General features: G+C 45.6%; 2 protein-coding genes across 2 annotated transcripts; both read right to left on the bottom strand.

Moving 5' to 3' along the window:
- Positions 1-2,662: 2,662 nt before the first annotated feature.
- Positions 2,663-3,631, bottom strand: LOC142004710 (olfactory receptor 10A4-like). The gene has a single exon (XM_074982373.1). The coding sequence runs from the start codon at positions 3,629-3,631 to the stop codon at positions 2,663-2,665; it is 969 nt and encodes a 322-aa protein (XP_074838474.1).
- A 7,925-nt stretch (positions 3,632-11,556) lies between these two features.
- LOC142005019 (olfactory receptor 10A4-like) lies at positions 11,557-12,549 on the bottom strand. The gene has a single exon (XM_074982697.1). It carries the CDS (start codon positions 12,547-12,549, stop codon positions 11,557-11,559), a length of 993 nt encoding a protein of 330 aa, XP_074838798.1.
- Positions 12,550-20,052: the final 7,503 nt, after the last annotated feature.

The raw sequence follows: 20,052 nt of genomic DNA, 5'->3' as shown, positions 1-20,052 counted from the left end.
CTGTTAGGAATGGGGTGAGGCTGTTCAGGGGCGTTCTCCTGTGTGGGTCAGCTCCAACCCCAGTGCTCCAGCACACCCCCAAGGGGTGACATGCTGCACAAAGCTGGGTCAGGTGTCCTTTGGGGGCTCTGCTCTCCAGGTCCATGCTGAGCCCTGTGCCTCAGTAGGGAACCACGTGGCCCCCCTGTGATGCAAGGAGCAGGGTGTCAGGACTCGGCTCTGAAACTGCTCCCATCAGAATCTCTGCTGAGTAGAGGGCCCCAGCATGGCACTCGTGTTGCCTTTCTTGCAAGTTATGGCTAGGTTACTCAGTAGGGGGCGCAGTGCCTTCAGGGTTGGTGCTGACACAGGACAGGGAAGGAAGCACTATTATGGGTTGAAGTCACATCTTTTGGATGTATTACGAATTTAAGATCTTTCCTTCCTGCCTCTGGTCATGAACCAGACTATGCGGATCTTCACAAGAGAAGATAACACCAGCCCCTATTCCCATGCTCTGAGAGGGGCTTATTCCCACCAAAGGGGTCAAGAGTCTGTCATGTCATATATTGGACACATTGCTGACATTGAACTTCACTGACAGTTTATTTATTGACGTTAATACTTTGAGAAAATGCTCTTCTTCAGGCAATAAGGCCCTTGACTTACACTGTCCACTCTTCTTGTATACAGAGCTGTTGTAGCCGTCAGTATTCCGGGACATTGGAAGGACAAAGCAGGTGAGGTAATTAGTTTTCCTGGACAAACTTCTGTTTCTCTTGAGAATAATAACATATATTTATCCCCCCGTCCCTTTGTCTGTGAAAGTTCATTTAATGGGTTTCCTGTTCTTCTGTTGTCGGTTCTTAACATCTTCATCCTTTCTTTCTATTATGTATAGGAGGGGTAGCCGTGTTAGTCTGGATCTATAACAGCAACGAAGGGTCCTGTGGCACCTTATAGACTAACAGAAAAGTTTTGAACATGAGCTTTCATGAGCAGAGACTCACTTCATCAGATGCTGGTCCAGATGCGGGGACCAGCATCTGATGAAGTGAGTCTCTGCTCACGAAAGCTCATTCTCAAAACTCTTCTGTTAGTCTATAAGGTGCCACAGGACCCTTTGTTGCTGTTCCTTCTATTATGGATTTGAAAGACTTTCTCCGTGAGTGAATGAGCAAGCCTGTCTGCCCAGTCATCCATGTGTTAAAGAACTCCTTCTAAACAGTGTAATATGGCCCACCAAATTTGCTTCAGGCCTTCATCTTTTCCTAACTTAAAGCAAGGTCTGTGTTTGGGTGTCCCAGGACCATGGGAGGTGCCTGGAATGCCATTGTTTTCCATATCATGGAAAAGGGGGTGGGGCCACTTGGAGGAAGAGTTATACTATGTAATGGCCACCAGGTGCTTCGAGGGTCCAGATATGGAGAACTGGGATAGCTAAAACACCAGTGGGGCTAGCAGCAAATAGGGGTGAATGTAAGCTTCTGGCCCACCCATCCACTACTCCCCTCATAATGTCGCCCTGTAGAGGCATACCCGGTCAGCCAGTCCTGCTGAGTGCCACCATACCCAGTCCTGGGAATCTGCCCTCTCCTATCACTGCCAACCCCAGAGAGATTCCCATTCCCACAGTGCCTAAACCTTAAGGGATTCCTACAACCACGTCCAGTTGTGGGGAGGTGCCCACTTCCTGCTTCCAGTAATTGGAGGCCGCTGCTTGGACACCATGACCCCTGTTGGATCCTCCCTGCCCCCAATGCCTCAGTCCCCTGCCATGAACACCTTCTCACCCATTGTAATAAGATGAAGGACTGTAATATAAACCTACGTGCACAGGCAGGCTATGAGGCCCAAGGACTAAGACACAGTTGTCGAGACATTGCTAATGCAAAGCTGTAAGCGAGAGATAGGCTTTGCCGATGGAATCTGGCCCGCTAATTGGTACTAGGCACAGGCTGAAAGCACCTTCCTGAAGGGTCGGAGCAGAACAGCTCGCGAGGCAGCATCTTGGCTCCAACACACTAACAACAGATAAGAGAGAGACTGACCCAGGGTCAGGATAGGATCTAAACTGACAGCATGATAGATAGTGATTGAACCCCCAGGTATGAAGTTGGGGTGGTAACTAAGAACTAAGAGGTGGTACCAGATACATCAGGAGTGATGTGTAACTTGGTTCTACCTGTGTACAAAAGGGCATGCCAAAGTAAGGTCTTCGTCTGAGAATGTCCACAGAGAAGGGAATAGAGAAATGTAAAGGGATGTTTAATTTGTGCAGGTTGGAATTTTTCATGTATTAAAATTATGGTGAAAATTATTGTATTTGTATGAGCCAAGGTGAACATTTTATTAAATCATTCCGATTTTGAGATAGTTTAGCCTATGACATCGCAAGTGTTGAAGATGTAAAATCAGGATTCTACTCAGATTAAATATTCCTGTTTGAATTTTGTTAGTGATGTTTAAAAATGGTTAAAAGGCTCATTCAGATTTTCATGAGAATTTAGATATTTAAAATGCAGGTGTATTTTTGAAAAGAAAAGTTCCTCTTCCAATTTTCGCAACAGCTTTAGGAAAGGTCAAAGTTTTCCAAACAGAAATATTTCAGTTACAAAAGTGAGCGACACTGAGAGTAATTTAAAATAAGTTGATGCATTTCCCTTGCATATACTTTCCATCCCTAATTTATCCAGTTGTGTGCTAAGATTCTCTTCTCTGCTGTTTTTCTCAAGGCTGACTTTACCTCTTTGTTCCTCAGAGTGTATATTAGGGGGTTGGACACTTGTATTAAAATTATGTTCATGAGGTAAATTAGTTGATTACTCTCTGGGATGGAGCTAGATTTGGGCACCAGGTAGGTGAAAAGTCCTGTTCCATAGAACAAAGTCACCACCATAAGGTGGGAGGAGCAGGTGGAGAAGGCTTTACGCCTTCCCTCTGCTGATGGCAGCTTGAGAATGGTGGAGATAATGCAGATGTAGGACAGGAGTGTCAACAAGACAGGGCCTAGGATGAACAGAACTGATACAGTCAAGAGCATGGTCTCGTTTTTGGAGGTGTCGGCACACACCATCTTCATCATTGGTGGTAGATCACAGAAGAAGTGGTGGATGTGGTTGGAGCCACAGAAGGGCAGGCTGAAGAGCCATGTGGTCTGAGCTATTGCCATGGAGAAGCCGATGAACCAAGAAACCCCTGTGAGCAGAGCACACACCCTGGCACTCATGATGGTTGTGTAGTGCAGGGGGTGACATATGGCCACGTAGCGGTCATAGGCCATGGCTGCTAGGAGGCAGCATTCTGAGAGGCCCATGACGGTGGTAACATCCACCTGGGCCATGCAACCCACAAAGGAGATGGTCTTTTCCTTCACCAGAAGGTGAACCAGCAGCTGAGGGAAGATACTGGTGATGTAGCAGATTTCCAAGATAGACAGGTGTACCAGGAAGAAATACATGGGGGTGTGAAGGGTGGGGTTTAGCTTTATCAGGAGGATTATGAGCAGGTTCCCCATGAAGGCATAAAGGTAAATAGCAAGAAGCAGAAGAAACAGAAGGATCTGAAGCTCATTAAGGTGAGAAAATCCCACCAGGACAAACAGATCTGAAATGGTCTTGTTCTCTCCATATTGCTTCTCAGAATAGGTCATCTGTAGGGGTGACAAAGAAAGGGAGATCAAATTTGAGGAATACCAAACCTGTGTATATGAACCAACTTATTCATACAGATTTTATTCTCCTTATGGGCAGTCTCCAGCCTATAATCTTCAATCCTGTAAATAAATATGTAACCGGGACCAACCATTATTAGTTTTAAGCAGGTGTCACTGTTCTGAGGCCAGACAAATAATGTCTAATGTAGCAGAACTGCAAATGTGACCTCTTGGGCAGTGGTGGGACTGTAGTAGATCTGCCAATTTGCAATCTGTCAGTTTGCAATCTGATCAGTTACCACAACAGGATCTATATCTGTTTATACCACCAATGGAGTTATGTCTATTTCCATCATCAGGGCTTCTGTTCTTCATTGTCTTTCTATCTGCATCACCATGATTATCATCATTTTAAATTTTCTTTCTTTCTTTCTTTCTTTCCCTTAAGGAAATGAGAAGAAAACACTATTGGAAACCTAACTGATTATAGCCCTTTTTTTGCAAATATAGCAAAAAGTGAGTTTAGAAGGAAGAAGAAAAAAATTACACTCGATGGAATTCCCATTTAGTGATACTAAAAACAAATTGAATGCAATTATCAATACCTTTCTTAAGAAATCGAAAATAAAAATTAAGTTAATAAAAATAACGTTATATTTTTGAAAAAGTACATTAATTTAAATAAAGCAGATATATATGTCTTTTACTTAAAAAAGTGAATTAATAACCCAAGAATTGCTGGGTAAATCTAGTAGATTTCAAACGCTATTTTTTTCATCCCAAATCTCTATGAAAACTTGAAATAGCAAAATCCCCAACTGCAGCTCAGTAGAAATCATATGAAATGGAATGGACATTTGAAAGCTTCCATTAACATCAGTGTTTGCTCACACAGAACATCAATACAAATAAAATTCTTTTTGCAGAAGACATAATGATTGATTTCATGGTTGTCTCATAGAAAAAAATTCTAACACCAGTTTTCTCAGAAGGGATTTTGATTTATTTTTCTACTTTTTGCTGGCTGACTCTCAATAAAGGGAGAAATTTACTCACCATTAGGAATAATGTTTCTGATGGTACATGTCACTGGTAGGTGTGTTATTTCCAGAGCTCTTCAAAGCATCTGCTCACACGACTTATATAGAATCATAGAATCATAGAACTCTAGGACTGGGAGGGACCTCGAGAGGCCATCGAGTCCAGCCCCCTACCCCAAGTACTGTCTAAACCATCCCTGATAGACATCTGTTCTTTAATATCTCCAGCGATGGAGATTCCACAACCTCCCTTGGCAATTTATTCCACTGTTTGACTGCCCTGACAGTTAGGAACTTTTTCCTAACGTCCAACCTAAACCTCCCTTGCCGCAGTTTAAGCCCGTTGCCTCTTGTTCTATACTCAGAGGCCAAGAAGAACAAGTTTTCTCCTTCCTCCTTATGGCTCCCTTTTAGATACCTGAAAACCGCTATCATGTCTCCCCTCAGTCTTCTCTTTTCCAAACTAAACAAGCCCAGTTCTTTCAGCCTTTTTTCATAGGTCACATTCTCTAGACCTTTAATCATTCTTGCCGTTCTTTTCTGGACTCTCTCTAGTTTCTCCACATCTTTTTTGAACTGCGGTGCCCAGAACTGGACACAATACTCCAGCTGAGACCTAACCAGCGCAGAGTAGAGCGGAAGAATGACTTCTCATGTCTTGTTCACAGCACACCTGTTAATGCATCCCAGAATCATGTTTGCTTTTTTTGCAACAGCATCACACTGTTGACTCATATTTAGCTTGTGGTCCACTATAACCTCAAGATCCCTTTCTGCTGTAGTCATTCCTAGACAGTCTCTCCCCATTCTGTATGTGGGGAACTGATTGTTCCTTCCTTCCTAAGTGGAGCACTTTGCATTTGTCCTTATTAAACTTCATCCTGTTTACCTCAGACCATTTCTCCAATTTATCCAGATCCTTTTGAATTATGACCCTATCCTCCAAAGCAGTTGCAACCCCTCCCAGCTTGGCATCATCTGCAAACGCAAGAAGCATACTTTCTATGCCAATATCTAAATCATTGATGAACACGTTGAACAGAACAGGTCCTAACATAGACCCCTGTGGAACCCCACTTGTTATACTTTTCCAGCAGGATTGAGAACCGTTAAGAACTACTCTCTGGGTATGGTTATCCAGCCAGTTATGCACCCACCTTATAGAAGCCACATCTAAATTGTATTTGCCTAGTTTTTTTTGTAAGAATATCATGAGATATAGTGGAGAACATCACAGCCATGAAAGAAGAACACAGTCTGTGGAGAGAGGTTTGAGGCAAAATTAGCTGAGAGACACATAGTTTAACTGTTCAGCACCAGAGGTAAACTATGGTCCATGTTGGGATGGTATCTCTCATTAGAATTCTCTCATTAGAATTCACTAGACGGACCCCACCCAACCACCTGTATTCCGATCCCTATTTAAGACCCACCTCAAGAAACAACATTTCCCTTCAAAAATGCAAAAGGATGATGATGTGGTTTGGGGAAGACAGAGGAGGAGGAGAAAGAGATGTTAACAAACACCACCACCCACAAAACAACAAAGAACACAATGCACAGAATCATAGAACGGTGGTGAGACTGTCTAACACCCATCTGTCACTCTGGTGGGCATGATGGACTTCTGGGACCAGAAACTCAGATAAATAGAAGCATGACACCATGGAAGATTTGACTCACAATTGTTAAATTAGTCAAATACAGAATGGGAGATTCACAGGCTAGTAGATGAGATGATAAATTAATACATATATCAGTAGATGGATTTGACTAAGATAGACAGACGTGGAAACTGGAGGGGGGGGAAACTGCTTTAAGGGTTAAAAAAGTTTTTCACACTAACCAGGCCTCACTCTGCCATGGAAACTAGATGGTCATCTTCACTTCTTTGAAGTCCCTACCGTGTCGCCTAGAGACGATTTGTCCCATAGGCTCCTCTGTCTGGGTTACCAGGTACCTTTGTAGTGTAAACTGGCCTCAAGCACAGCTGGTGTTTGTAGACACCTCTCAGGGCAATTCTGCTCAGACTTTCATATGTTAAAGAAGACAATTAATGACTAAACTGTCTCAGCAAACTGCATAAAAGGCCCTTGGAACAGGTTTTCAGGGCTGCCACTTCTTTGGAAGTTGGCAGCCTGCATGCATGCATAATAAAGTTTCCTTTTCGATCTCATTCTTGCCTCACTGCTTTGACCTCCAGCCTTGGACCTTTGCGGGACACTGCACCCCAGGGGAACGGGGTTCCCCAACAATACAAAGAAAAGCCCTGTGCTCCATCACATATTGACGCTCTCTGCCCATGTATGGAAAATTCAGATGAAGAAACGAATGACATGAGTTTTCTCTATTTGTAGATTGGGTCAGGAGGCCCATCGACATCAGTGAGGGGACGGATGAGGGGCTTATGAGATTCGTTTTTCTCCTACCTTGCTTAAGAAGAGTAATTCCATCTCTGGGTTGAGGGCACAGTATGTATAGAGGGAAACAGAGGTGTTTTTATTTCATTCAGTAGCTTCTGGGACCATGTCTCCTAAGGAAATTTCTTGCGATACTCCACAGGGGGAAGAACAGCCCTGCCTCAAACTGCAACAAAACAAAATCCTTGAGGTCAGTCATTTTTATAGGGAGTTGTAGCATCATCGTGATGTTTGTTTTCCAGATGAAAATCAACATGGGATTTACTGTGGTAAATTGTGTGACCCTTTCTTTGTCTAGAAAGAGAAATGGTATGTCCCAGACAATACAACATAAAGAGTCAATGGCGGGGCAGGAGCAAGTCCAAGGCCTCATGACGCCGGGTCCCTGATGCTCAGCCTTTGGGCAGCATGATTGTCTCAGAGCCACGATGAGAACCCAGGAGCTGTGACTCCCAGTCTCACCTGCTCTAACCATTACACCCGACTGCCCTGCCAGAGCTGAGAACAGACCCAAGGAGTCCTGACTCCCAGACCCTACTGGGAGGTCCAGACCCAAAGCCCAGAGCAGTCAGTAGGGCAATTCCTTTTGTCTCCAGTGATTTTATGTTAGACCAGAAACAGGATGAGATCCCGGGAGCGTGATCCTAAACTCTGTGTGGGAGCAGAGGGGAGGCAGCCAGCTGTGTTCTTCAGGAGCGGGGTGGTGGGCTCAGCTGTGGGCTCTCTCATTTCTCAGCCAGCACTGACCCCATTACTCCAGCAGTGCCATGGGGGGGCTCTGCTACTGCGAATGGGGTGGGGGGCTCAGTGTGGGGCACCTTCCCCATTAGTCAGTGCTACTAGCACTGCCCCAGAGTGGCAATAGGAGGTGCTGAGCTAGAGGGACAGGACAGGAGGAGTTCCACAGTTGATGGATCTCAGTGTCCCAGCTCAGCAGTGGGTGTTGCCGCAATGTCAGGAACGGGGCTTTGGTCTCTGTGGGTCAGTGCGAACCCTAGGGCTCCAGTTGTGCCCCAAGGGCTGATGTGCTCACACAGAGCTGGGTGGGGTTTCCTTTGGGAGCACGGCTTCACCTGGAGGTCCAGGCTGACCCCATGACTCATCAGGGCACTACTTGTCCCCCCTGTGCCACAAGGGGCAGGGTAGGGGACTCGGCTGTGGATCTGCTCCCATCACAATCACTGCTTAGCACAGGGCCCCGGCATTGCACTTGTTTGCAAGGCATGGATAAGGTGACTCAGGAGGGGGTGATTTCCCTTTGAGGTTGGGGCAGGCTCAGGACAGGGAAGGGGGCAGTGTTCTGGGAAGATGTGCTGTTAGATGAATATCTTTCTTTCCTGCCTGTGGTCAAGAAACAGGCAATGGGGGTTTTAGCAAGAGGACGTGATGGTACTGGCAACTAGTAACAGAATCATAGAATCTTAGGGTGAGAAGGGACCTCAGGAGGTCATCTAGTCCAGCCCCCACTTCAAGCAGGATCAACCCCCACTAAGTCAGGACCTTGTCAAGCTGGGACTTAAAAACCTCAAGGGATGGAGAATCCACCACCTCTCTAGGCAACACGTTCCAGTGCTTCACCACCCTCCTGGGGAAGTAGTTTTTCCTTATATCCAACCTAGACCTCTCCCTCTTTAACTTCAGATCATTAGATCATATGCTATGAGAGGGATTCATTCCCTTCCAAAGGGAACAGTCTGTTACATAATGTATTGAGCATATTACAGGTTTACTGAAGGTCACTGTCAGTTTATTTACTTATGTTAATGCATGGAACAAAGGCCCTTACGCAAGCTGTTAGGCCTTCAACTTCCATATCTGCTTAACCTTTTCTGGTATGTGCAGGTGTTGTAACTGTCAGGATCCCATCAGGAAGACAAGGTGGGTGGGGCAATAAGTTTTTCTGGGAAAACTTCTCTCTCTCTTGCCAGCAATAGTAGATATTTTTTTCCACCTTTCCAGTCTATGAAGCCTCGTTTTATAGGTCGAGGCATAGAGGGCTCTTGAGCTTCTGTGGTCAGTTCTTCAGTCTTGACTTCTACTGTATGTCCGAAAAAAATTGTTTGTGAGTGAGCGAGTGAGTCTGTCTGTCCATCTGTCGAGTTTTTCAAGAATTCCTCATGAAAAATAAGCCCTAGGAAAACCTAATTTGCTACAGGGCTTCATCTTTTCCTAATTTAAAGCAAGTTCAAGGTTTGGTTTGCCAGGATCATAGACTGTGCTTGGAATACCATGGTTTTCCATTATATGGAAAGGCTGTTGGCCACTGAAAGGAAGAATTACGCTATGCAATGACCACAGGGGGAATCAAGGGGCCAAATATGCAGAACTGGGACAGATAGAACCCCAGTGGCCCAGCAGTAGCTGGGGTTCAGCTTAGCTTCCTGCCCATCCCCAACCCTGCACAATGTGGTCCTCACTGCAGGCAGCCCTGGTAAGCCACTCCCACCCAGTGCCATCATGTCCAGACCCATGAAGCTACCTTCCTCTGTGGCAGTGAGATCCATGGGGTGTCCAGCACCACTATGGCCAACCGTCAGGTTATGCCTCCCACCACTGCCAGCTTGGTGGAGGTGTCCCCCCACAACTGCTGCCAGCAATTGGAAGCTGCCCCATGGGAAGCATGACCCCTGTCATCTCCTCCAGCCCCCAATGCCCCAGCCTCCTTCCTACCCCAGGTATTAAGATAACGGCCTGAAAATATAAGCCGATATGAACAGGTCTGCTATGAGGCTGAAGCCACAGTGGACAAGACTTTGCTCATGCAAAGCTGTGAGCGAGAGACTGGCTCTGGTGACAAAATCTGGACCAAACCGGGTTAATGCTACAAAACACAAAAAAGGGCCAGGCACAGAATGGAAGCACCTTCTAGAGGAGCTGTAACAGCGCAACTCATGGATCGACCGCTTGGAACCAATGTATTCCCTACAGATAACAGACAGACCAACCTAAGTTCAGGACAGGGTCTAAACAGACAGTGAGATAGACAGTAATTGAAACCTCATGTATGAGAGTTGCAGGGTGTGTATGTAAGCAAGAAGAGGTGGCCACCTGATTTATTTGCTTGTGCTCATAATACACAAACTAGAGGAGACCAAATGAAACTAATGGGTAGCAAGTTTAAAACTAATAAAAGAAAGTTGTTCTTCGTGCAGTTCATAGTTAACCTGTGGAACTCCTCGCCAGAGGAAACTGTGAAGGCTATGACTATAACAGAATTTCAGAAAGAGCGAGATAAATTCATGGAGGTTAGATCCATAAAAATCTATTAGTCAGGGGCAGGAATGGTGTGCCTGGCCTCTGATTGTCAGAGGCTGGAGATGGATGGCAGGAGACAAGTCGCTTGATCATTGTCTTCAGTCCCCCGTCTGGGGCACCTGGCACTGGCCACTGTCTGCAGACAGGCTACTGGGCTGGCTGGACCTTTGGTTTCACCCAGTATGGCCGTTCTTATGGTCTTATGTCAGGAGTGGTGTGTTACTTGTTTGTTCCTGTGTATAAAAGGGTACCCCAAAAAGTCGTCTTCGTCTGGCCTAGGAGGCAGAGATGGATTCCATGTCCCTGACTTGAGTCATGGGCATTCTCAGGGAGGACCTATGCATTGTGGTTTGGTAGAGTCTGCTGAAGACTCTTACTGTACTTCATAAGGCAATAAACCTGTCTCTGCTGTCTTTGAACTTTGTCTGATTCTGTGGTCTTTGGTGACTCCCTTAGAGTCTCCCACCTGAGCTGTCAGTGAAGGGCTGATGTGATATACAGAGGGGAGTACCCACGTGGCTGCACAGTTACCTTCATCAAGAGAGCACAAGACCTGTCAGGACACCACAAGGGGTGACTTCCCCAAACCCTCACTCCAGCACTTCCATACCCGCAGACTCCTGGCCTGATCCTCTCCTCACCCCATGCCCTCAGCCCAGTAGCTCCACTCCTCCAACTTGCCCTCTTCCTCCCATCTCAGCTCTCATACTGCACCCCCACAGACCCAGCCCCTGCCTCACCACTGAAGCTTGACTCCTGCGCTCCTACACCCAGAATTCCTCCTGCACTCCCACAGTGTCCTCGGCCTCACAGACCCTCCCAACCCCCTACCATGACTCCTGCATTCTTCTCCCCCTGCCCTGATCCCCAAAAGAACCTGAGTAATGCTGAGTTAATTGTCTGCTACTATATAACTGTCATTTTTCCATGCCTACTTACTCACTGGGTAGGCTACAAGACACACAGAGAGCTTCAGCTTTGTATGGGGTATTCTTTTTGTCATGCCTTTATCACCTCTTTAATATTATTGCATAACATTATACATTGTGCAGCCCAGATATGTCTCCATTTCAGTGTCATGGTGCAAGGATCACCGAGTGACTTTGCCTTTTATGTTCTGTTTGCTGCACGGCCAATCATATTTGTAGGCCTGTTTGGTGGATGGACATTGAGAGTAATTAAAAAAAGGTTCCCTCGTTCCCCTGTTTTAATTAACTCTACTTTCCATTCTCCAGTTTATCCAGCTGTGTGAAAAGAAGCTCTTTGCTGCTGTTTTTCTCAAGGCTCCTTTCACCTCTTTGTTCCTGAGAGTGTATATTATGGGGTTTGACAGAGGTACCAAAATTGTGTTCATGAGGGAAATCAGTTGATCACTTTCTGGGATGGAGCTAGATTTGGGCACCAGGTAGGTGAAAAGGGCCGTTCCATAGAAGAATGTCACCAACATGAGGTGGGAGGAGCAGGTGGAGAAGGCTTTACGCCTTCCCTCTGCCGAAGGCAGCTTGAGGATGGTCGAAATAATGAGGATATAGGACAGGATTATCAACAAGAACGGGCCCATGATGAACAGAACTGACACAGTCAAGAGCATGATCTCGTTTTTGGAGGTGTCGGCACACGCCATCTTCATCACTGGTGGGACGTCACAGAAGAAGTGGTGGATGCGGTTCGAGCGGCAGAAGGACAGGCTGAAGAGCCATGTGGTCTGAGCTACTTCCACCAAGATGCTGATGAACCACGAAGCCCCTGCTAGCAAAGCACACACCCTCCCACTCATGATGGTTGTGTAGTGCAGGGGGTGACATATGGCCACATAGCGGTCGTAGGACATGGCTGCGAGGAGGCAGCATTCAGTGAGCCCTATGACAGTAATAATGGCCATCTGGGCTGCACAGCCCACCATGGAGATGGTCTTTTTATTCTCCAGGAGGTGAACCAGCAGCTGCGGGAAGACACTGGTGGTGAAGCAGATTTCCAAGACAGACAGGTGAACCAGGAAGAAATACATGGGCGTGTGGAGGGAGGGGTTCAGCTTTATCACAAGGATGATGAGCAGGTTCCCCATGAAGGCAACCAGGTAGACAACCAGAAGGACCAGAAACAGAAGAATCTGCAGCTCGTTAAAGTGCGAAAAACCCACCAGGATGAACACATCAGAGATGGTCTGGTTCTCTCTGTAGTCCCTCTCAGAATATGTCATCTTAGGGGGAACAAGGAGATCAAATTTGAGATATAACAAACTTGTGAATGTGAATCAAATTATTCATACAGCTTTTTTCCCACTTTATAGGCACTCTTCAGACTAAAACCTGCTGCAGTTCTATTATAAACACATAAGTGGGCCCAACAATCATTAATTTAAAACAGGTGTCACTCTTTTGATATCAGTCAAGCTATGCCCAATGTAGTTCACCTGGAAATGTGACCACTTTGACACTGGTGGGACTACAGTTGAGTAGAAAGAGTTTGAAATCTGATCAATTGATGCTGTGGGATCTACGTCAGTTTATATCACCAATGGAAGTACATTAATGTCCACCATCAGGGGTTCTGGTCTTCATCAAATCAAAATAAACATTTAAATAATAATTACAATAATAATTTAAAAAAATCTTTCTTTCTTTCGAGAATGTTTATTTACACCATGTTTATCAGGTATGATGCTTCTCAATGAACTTTATAGAAAAGAGATAAAAAGGAGAAATGTTGAGTTGTATTCTGTTTCAGAACCATTAAATCAGTGGCTAAAGTTTAAAAACTAGAAGGAAATGTTATTGGAAACCAAACTGACTATCACCCTTTTGTGATAAAATACAGGAAAGGATAAATTCAGGTAGGAAATGGCATAGCTTGGTAGCTTGACTATTGGAGTATTAAACTTAGGTTTATGAGTTCATCTCTTCCTGGGGGTTTTTGGGAATCTGGAGCAAACAGATCTTTTAAAACATGTGTTAGGAATGCTGATAGGCCCTGCTGTGAGGGCAGGTGACTATACTCAGTGACCTCTTAAGATCCCTTCCAAGTCCTTGAGTTAGATGAAGAAAAAAATCACATTTGATGGAATTTCTGTTTAGAAATAATAAAACAATTGAAAACAATCATCAATATCTTTCTTAAGAAATCCAGAATAAAAAAATTACCTCATTAAAAAAATCTATATTTTTGAAAAAAGTATAATAATTCCAATCAAGTACGTTATCTATTGCTTTTATTTAAAAAAAGGTAAATTAAGGACCCAGGAAATGTGGGTAAATCTGCTAATTTTCAAATATTAATTTTTCATCCTGAATATCTATGAAAAGCTTAAGTAACAAAAACCCTAACTGCAGCTCAGAAGAAATAATATGAAATTGGAATAGGAAATTGAAAACTGCTATCAACTTCAACGTTTTCTCACAGAAAACATCAATGAAAATGAAATTCTATATTCCAAAGTTTTTTTGGTTTTTTTTTCATTTCAAGGTTTCCTCATGGAAATAAAATCTGGATAAAACCATTTTTTTCACAAAGGAATTTGATTTATTTTCTTTATTTTTTAGCGGGCTGGTGCTGAATGAAGACAGAAATGTACTCACCATTAGGAATAAAGTCTCTGTTGATTCGTCACTGGCAATTGCGTGTTATTTCCAGACCTCTTCAAGGTGTCTTGAGACGCTGCTTATATACAGGAGAACATGACAGCCATGAGAGAAGAACAGATTCTGTGGAGAGAGGGTTTAGGTAAACTCAGCTGATGGAAACACCGTTTAACTCTCGGTTGCCAGAGGTAGCAACACAGAAGCAGTCCAGTAGCACTTTAAAGCCTAACAAAATAACTGTGTTAGTCTGTATCTGCAGAAACAACTCAAGATCTTGTCTCACCTTATAGACTAACAGACATGATTCTAACGAAGTGCGTCTTTGCAAAAAAACAGCTTATGCTCCAATAAATCTGGTGCCTTGCATGTTGAATAGTAACAGAGAGGAAGCCGTGCTAGTCTATACACTATCAAAACAAAAAAGCACTCAAGTAGCACTTTAAAGACTAACAACATTATTAGGTGATGTGCTTTCGTGGGACAGACCCGCTTGTTTGCATAGTTGGCTTAATCTAATTCTTGACCTCCCCACCGACTTCTACCCCTCTGCTCTCTGATTTGCTCACCTCGATAATATTTTTCTGATCTGTCCACCTTGATTACTGTTTTTGGTTCTCTGTGCCGTAAATATTGAGTCTGTTCTGGTCTGGCTATGGGCTGAAGAAGTGGGTCTGTCCCACGAAAGCTCATCACCTAATAAATTATTTTGCTAGTCTTTAAAGTGCTACTTGACTGCTTTTTTCCCAATAAATCTTTTAGTCTATAAAGTGCCACAAGACGTCTCATTGTTCTTTTTTATGATGTAAATTACATGCCATGCTGGGATCCTCTCCCTGGCTTTTCTTATTAGAAATGATTGGACTGATCCCACCCAACTGCCTGTATTCATATCCATATTCAAGACCGACCCCAAGAAACAACATTTCCACTGAGATGCAATGTGTGACGATGGTGTGGTTTTGGAAACAGAGGACGGGGACAGCAAAAGAAGTAGAAAACACCTTCAACCACAAAACAACAAACACAAGCATAAATTCATGGCATGGCTGTGAGCCTGGCTGACACCCATCTGTCACTATGTTGGGCATGATGGAATTCTGGGACCAGAAATTCACCTAGCGTAAATTAGCATGACAGGGCTGAAGACCTGATTCACTATTGTTAAATTAGTAGCATTCAGAATGATAGATTCAGAGACCAATAGATGAACTGATATACTAATACATTGACAGCCAGAAAGATTTGACCAAGATAGATCTTAGAATCATAGAATACTAGGACTGGAAGGGACCTCGAGGGGCCATCGAGTCCAGTCCCCTGCCCCAATGGCGGGACTAAGTACTGTCTAAACCATCGCTGATAGACATCGATCTAACCTGTTCTTAAATATCTCCAGCGATGGAGATTCCACAACTTCCCTTGGCAATTTATTCCACTGTTTGACCTCCCTGAAAGTTACATAGATAGATGGATAGATAGCCATGAATACAAAGAAAACCCATGTGCTCCATCACACATTAAATTTCTCTGCCCATGTACGCAAAATTCAGGTGAAGAAACCTATGACGTGATTCTTCTCTAGACTGAGTCATAAGGCCCATTGACTTCAGTGAGGAAATGGTTGTGGGGTTAAGACATTCATTTTTAGCCTACCTTGTTTAAGAAGAGTAATTCCATCTCTGGATTGAGGGCACTATATGTGTAGAAGGAAGCAGAGGTGTTCTTATCTCATTCACTGGCTTCTGGGACCATGTCGCTGAAGGAAATTTCTTGTAGTATTCCACGGGGTAGGAACGTCCGTGCCTTACATTGCAATAAAATGAAATATGTGAGGTCAGTCTTTTCACGGGGAGTTGCATCACCACCATTGTGTGTGTTTGCGAGCTGAAAATCAACTCAGGATTTACTAACTGTGATAAATTGTCTGACTCTTCTTTATCTAGAATGAGGGATGATGTGCCCCAGGGCTCATGACTCCAGGTCCCTGATGCTGACACTGTGGGCCCCACTGCTGTCTCAGAAAAATGATGAGAACACAGCTCTGACTCCCAGTGCCACCTGCTCTAACCATTACACCCCACTCTTTTGCCAGAGTTGGGAACAGACTGCAGCAGTCCTCACTCCCAGTCCTCACTGCCCTAACTGTAGGGTTTATTTTCCTCCTGGAGGTCCAGACCTAAAACCCAGACCAAGCGGTGGGCTGGTTCCCTTTGGCTCTAGTCAGTTTGCAGTGGGACCAGAATTAGGAGGAGCTCCCAGGAGCATTAGAAGAAACTCTGTGGGGGAGCATAGAAGAGCCAGGGGGCTGTGTGCTGCAGGGAGGGAGGTGAAGGGCTCACGTGAGAGCTCTCTCCAGCAATGTTGACCCCATTACTCCAGCAGGGCTGTAGGAGGACTGTGCTGCCAGGTGTGGGGATGGGGACACCTTCCTCCTTAGTCAGTGCTGGCAGCAGGAGCCACTGAACAATAGGGATGGGCCTGGAGGGCTCTATAGGATGTTCTCAGTTTGTTGGATCCCAACACCCCAGATCAGCAGTGTGCATCATTGCACTTCTGAGAACAGGGTGAAGTGTATTCTTGGACGTTCTCCTTGGTGGGTCAGCTCTAACCCCAGTTCTCCAGCACAGCCCCAAGGGGTGATGTGCTGCACAGAGCTGAGTGGGATCTTACTTGGGGGCAAAGGAGACTCTGGGTCCATGCTTAAACCTGTGCCACAGCAGGGCACCACGTGGCCCTCTTATTCCGCAAGCAGCAAGGTGAGGGACTTGACTGTGGACCTGCTCCCATCATAATTGCTTCTGAGCACAGTGCTCCAGCTTGGCGCTCATGTGGCTTTATTACAAGGCATGAATAAGGTGACACAGTGGTGGACTCTTTGGGGTTGGCATGAACAAAGCACATGGTTGGATGTGTTATAAATTAAAGGTCTTTCCTTCCTGCCTCATGAACTAGACTACTGGGACATTAGCAAGAGAAGGCGAAGGCACCAGCACCTTTTCACATGCTCTCAGAGGAACTTGTTCCAAGCCAAGGGGGACAAAAGTCTATTAATGTAATACATTGAGCATATCAGTGGTTTACTGAAGGTCACCGTCAGCTTATGTACTTATTTGAATGCTCTTATTGAGGCAGTAAGGCCTTCTACTTAAAATATCTGCTTAAGCTTTTCTGTCTAGCCAACAATAACAGATATTTCCCTCTCCCCTGACCCCCCCCACAGTCTTTGAAACCTCATTTTATAGGTCTAGACACATAGGTTTCTTGCGCTTCTGCTGTCAGTTCTTCACACCTTCATCCTTTACTTCCCCTATATATTTGAAAGCGTTCGTACGTGAGTGAACGTGTCTGTCTGTCCATCCGTCCTTTTGTTCAACAGCTCCTCCCAAACAGGAAGACTTAGGACCACCAAATTTGCCATGCCACTTCATCGTTGCCTAACTTCAGCTAGGTCAGTGCTCGGTTGTGCCAGGACGATGGGATGTGCTTGGAATGCCATTGTTTTCCCTAACATAAGAAGGGAGTTAGGCCACTAGGAAAGAGACTTATGCTGTGAAATGACCACAGAGCGCAGTGAGGGGCCAGACTTGCAGAACTGGGACAGCTAGCACCTCATTGGGCCATAAGCAAGCAGTTTGGCAGGTAACTTCCTGCTCCCTTGCCTCCCCCTTGGGACTATATGGCCCTTGCTGTAGGCAGTCCCAGTAAGCCACTCGCAATCAGTGCCACTATAACCAGAGCCGGAAAACTTCCATCCCCTGCTGCTGCCAGCCCCAGGGATCTGCTCATCACCACCATGTTCAGCTCCAGACTGCCACCCCTGTGCCACTGCCAGGATGTGCCCCCAACTGCTACCAGCAGTGGAAGGCTGTCGCCCAGACAGCAAGGCCCCCGTTGCTTTCTCCGCCTTCCCGCAACTAACCTCTCTGCCCTGAGACCCTCCTCATCCAAAGGAGTAAAATAAAGGTCTGAATATAAGCCTATGTGCACAGGCCAGCTATGAGGCCCAAGGCCTTAGCCAGAGTGAGCAAGACTTAGCTCATGCCAAGCCATGAGCAAGGGTGAGGAGGCCACATCTGGAGTATTGCATTGAGTTCTGGGCCTTCCAGTACAGAAAGGATGTGGGCACATTAGAGAGGGTTCAGTGGAGGGCAAGCAAAATACTTGGGGGGTTGACGCACATAACCTATGAGGAGAGGCTGAGGGATTTGGGCTTCTTTAGTTTGCAGAAGAGAAGAGTGAGGGGCAATTTGATAGCAGCCTTCAACTTCCTGAGGGGAGCTCTGAAGATGATGGAGAGAGACTGTTCTGAGTGACGGCAGATGGCAGAAGAAGGAGCAATGGTCTGAAGTTACAGAGGAAGAGGTGTTGGTTGGATATTAGGAAAAACTATTTCATCAGGAGAGTGGTGAAGTACTGGAATGTGTTACCTAGAGAGGTGGTGGAATCTCCATCCCTAGAGGTTTTTAAGTCCTGGCTTGATATAATCATGGTTGGGATGATTTAGTTGGGGTTGGTCCTGCTCTGGGCAGGGGGCTGGATTAGATGACCTCCTGAGGTCCCTTCCAGCCCGAGATTTCTATGATGTCCTGATGGGTAGTGATGACAATGTAACCACCCACAGGCAGATTCCAACCTGGGACCATTGTTACTTAGTGCAGCAGCCTCTAGAGTTTGAGCTAAAGGCCAGCTGACCCTCAGTGTAGGCTGTAGAGGAGTCTCGTTCTTTCACTCTGTAAGTGGTCTAGGTGTCACCCCATCGGGGGTGAGCCACACCCATGAGGTGTGTGGGTTACAATAAGCATTCTGTAGTGTGGTTTTCGAACTATATGTCTTATGGCCACGTGCCGAGAGCCCTTACAGCTGATTCTGAGAGTATCCCCAAAGACCACAAATCACATAATAATCGGAGACCCACAGCCAGGTTTATTATAAACAAAGGATGGCAAAGGCTTTGTTGGATCTGATGTCCATAATTAGGCTAAGAATGTGTGCCCAAGACAATGGAGTCAACTCAGTCAATATCATGGGCTGTGCCACTGACCCTTAGGCAGGAGAAAGACAACTCCTTGGGGCACATTTCTTGTACCTAAGTACAAACTTGTTACACTGCAGTAAGTATCATGTTGATAACCTCAAATGTTATCATTACGTTGAACACAGGGATTCAAAGGTTTTCTAGAATGATGCCATTTTAGACTCCCTCCTGACCCTGGGTCAGTCAGTCTGTTCTCTGCAGGGTGTGTGTTGGTACCCAAATGTTTCCTCAGGAGGTGTTTGTTATGACTCCTCTGGAATGGCCTTCCTGACTTTGCCTAGTACTGATTACTGCTTTACACCATTAACCTTGTTTGTGCCAGATCCTGTCTCTCAGAGCTTCACATCAGTAAAATCTTGACCATTGTGGCCAAGGCCTCAGACCAGGACTGTGACTCATGGGCTTATATGTTAGGCCCACATCTCATTATGCATACATGTCCCTGACTTCTCCTCCTGCAGTGAAGAGTATGCTTGGAGGCACACTTCTTAGAGCTCAAGGGGACCTCAGGAGGTCATCTAGTCCAGTCCCCTACCCTCTTGGCAAGATCAAGCACTACCCCTAACATCTCTTTTCCTCATCCCTAAATGGCCTCCTGAAGGATTGAGCTTACACCACTGTGTTTGGTAGGCCAATGTTCAGCCTACCGAGCTATCTCTCCCCCACACTAACAAGGGCATCCATTTGGTGATGAGCTTTTGTGGGACAGACCCACTTCTTCAGATCAAGGTAATCATAACGACTTAGAAAGTCAGAATGCTTTCCATTGCACCACAGATCCCTGGTACACAGAGACTAGGCACACCTAACATACGAAGTCCCCTCCCTGACTCTCCTGGACCAGCATAGGGCTTGAACCCACAAGCTTGCTGTTATTAGCACCATACTCTAACTAGATGAGCTAGAGTTAACTCCAGTGCTCCGAGCAGCTCATCCTAATCTTGGTCCTGCTACAAACTGACTGATGTCAAAGGGAACCATCCCATTGACCGTGCTGGGCTTTCAGTCTGGTCTTTTAGGAAAGAATTGGGCCCTATGGGCAAAGCAGTGGGGCCTGGAGTGAGGATGCCTGGGGTCTGTTCCCAGCCAT

Source organism: Carettochelys insculpta, chromosome 32 (genome assembly GCF_033958435.1).
Source record: "Carettochelys insculpta isolate YL-2023 chromosome 32, ASM3395843v1, whole genome shotgun sequence".
NCBI classification, from domain to species: domain Eukaryota; kingdom Metazoa; phylum Chordata; order Testudines; family Carettochelyidae; genus Carettochelys; species Carettochelys insculpta.
The sequence above is the reverse complement of the archived record's forward strand: the minus strand, read 5'-3'. Positions and strand labels throughout refer to the sequence as shown.

What these genes read in the sequence shown, in the direction of transcription:
- LOC142004710 (XM_074982373.1), bottom strand. Translation starts at nt 3,631, where the DNA reads ATGACCTATTCTGAGAAGCAATATGGAGAGAACAAGACCATTTCAGAT.
- LOC142005019 (XM_074982697.1), bottom strand. Translation starts at nt 12,549, where the DNA reads ATGACATATTCTGAGAGGGACTACAGAGAGAACCAGACCATCTCTGAT.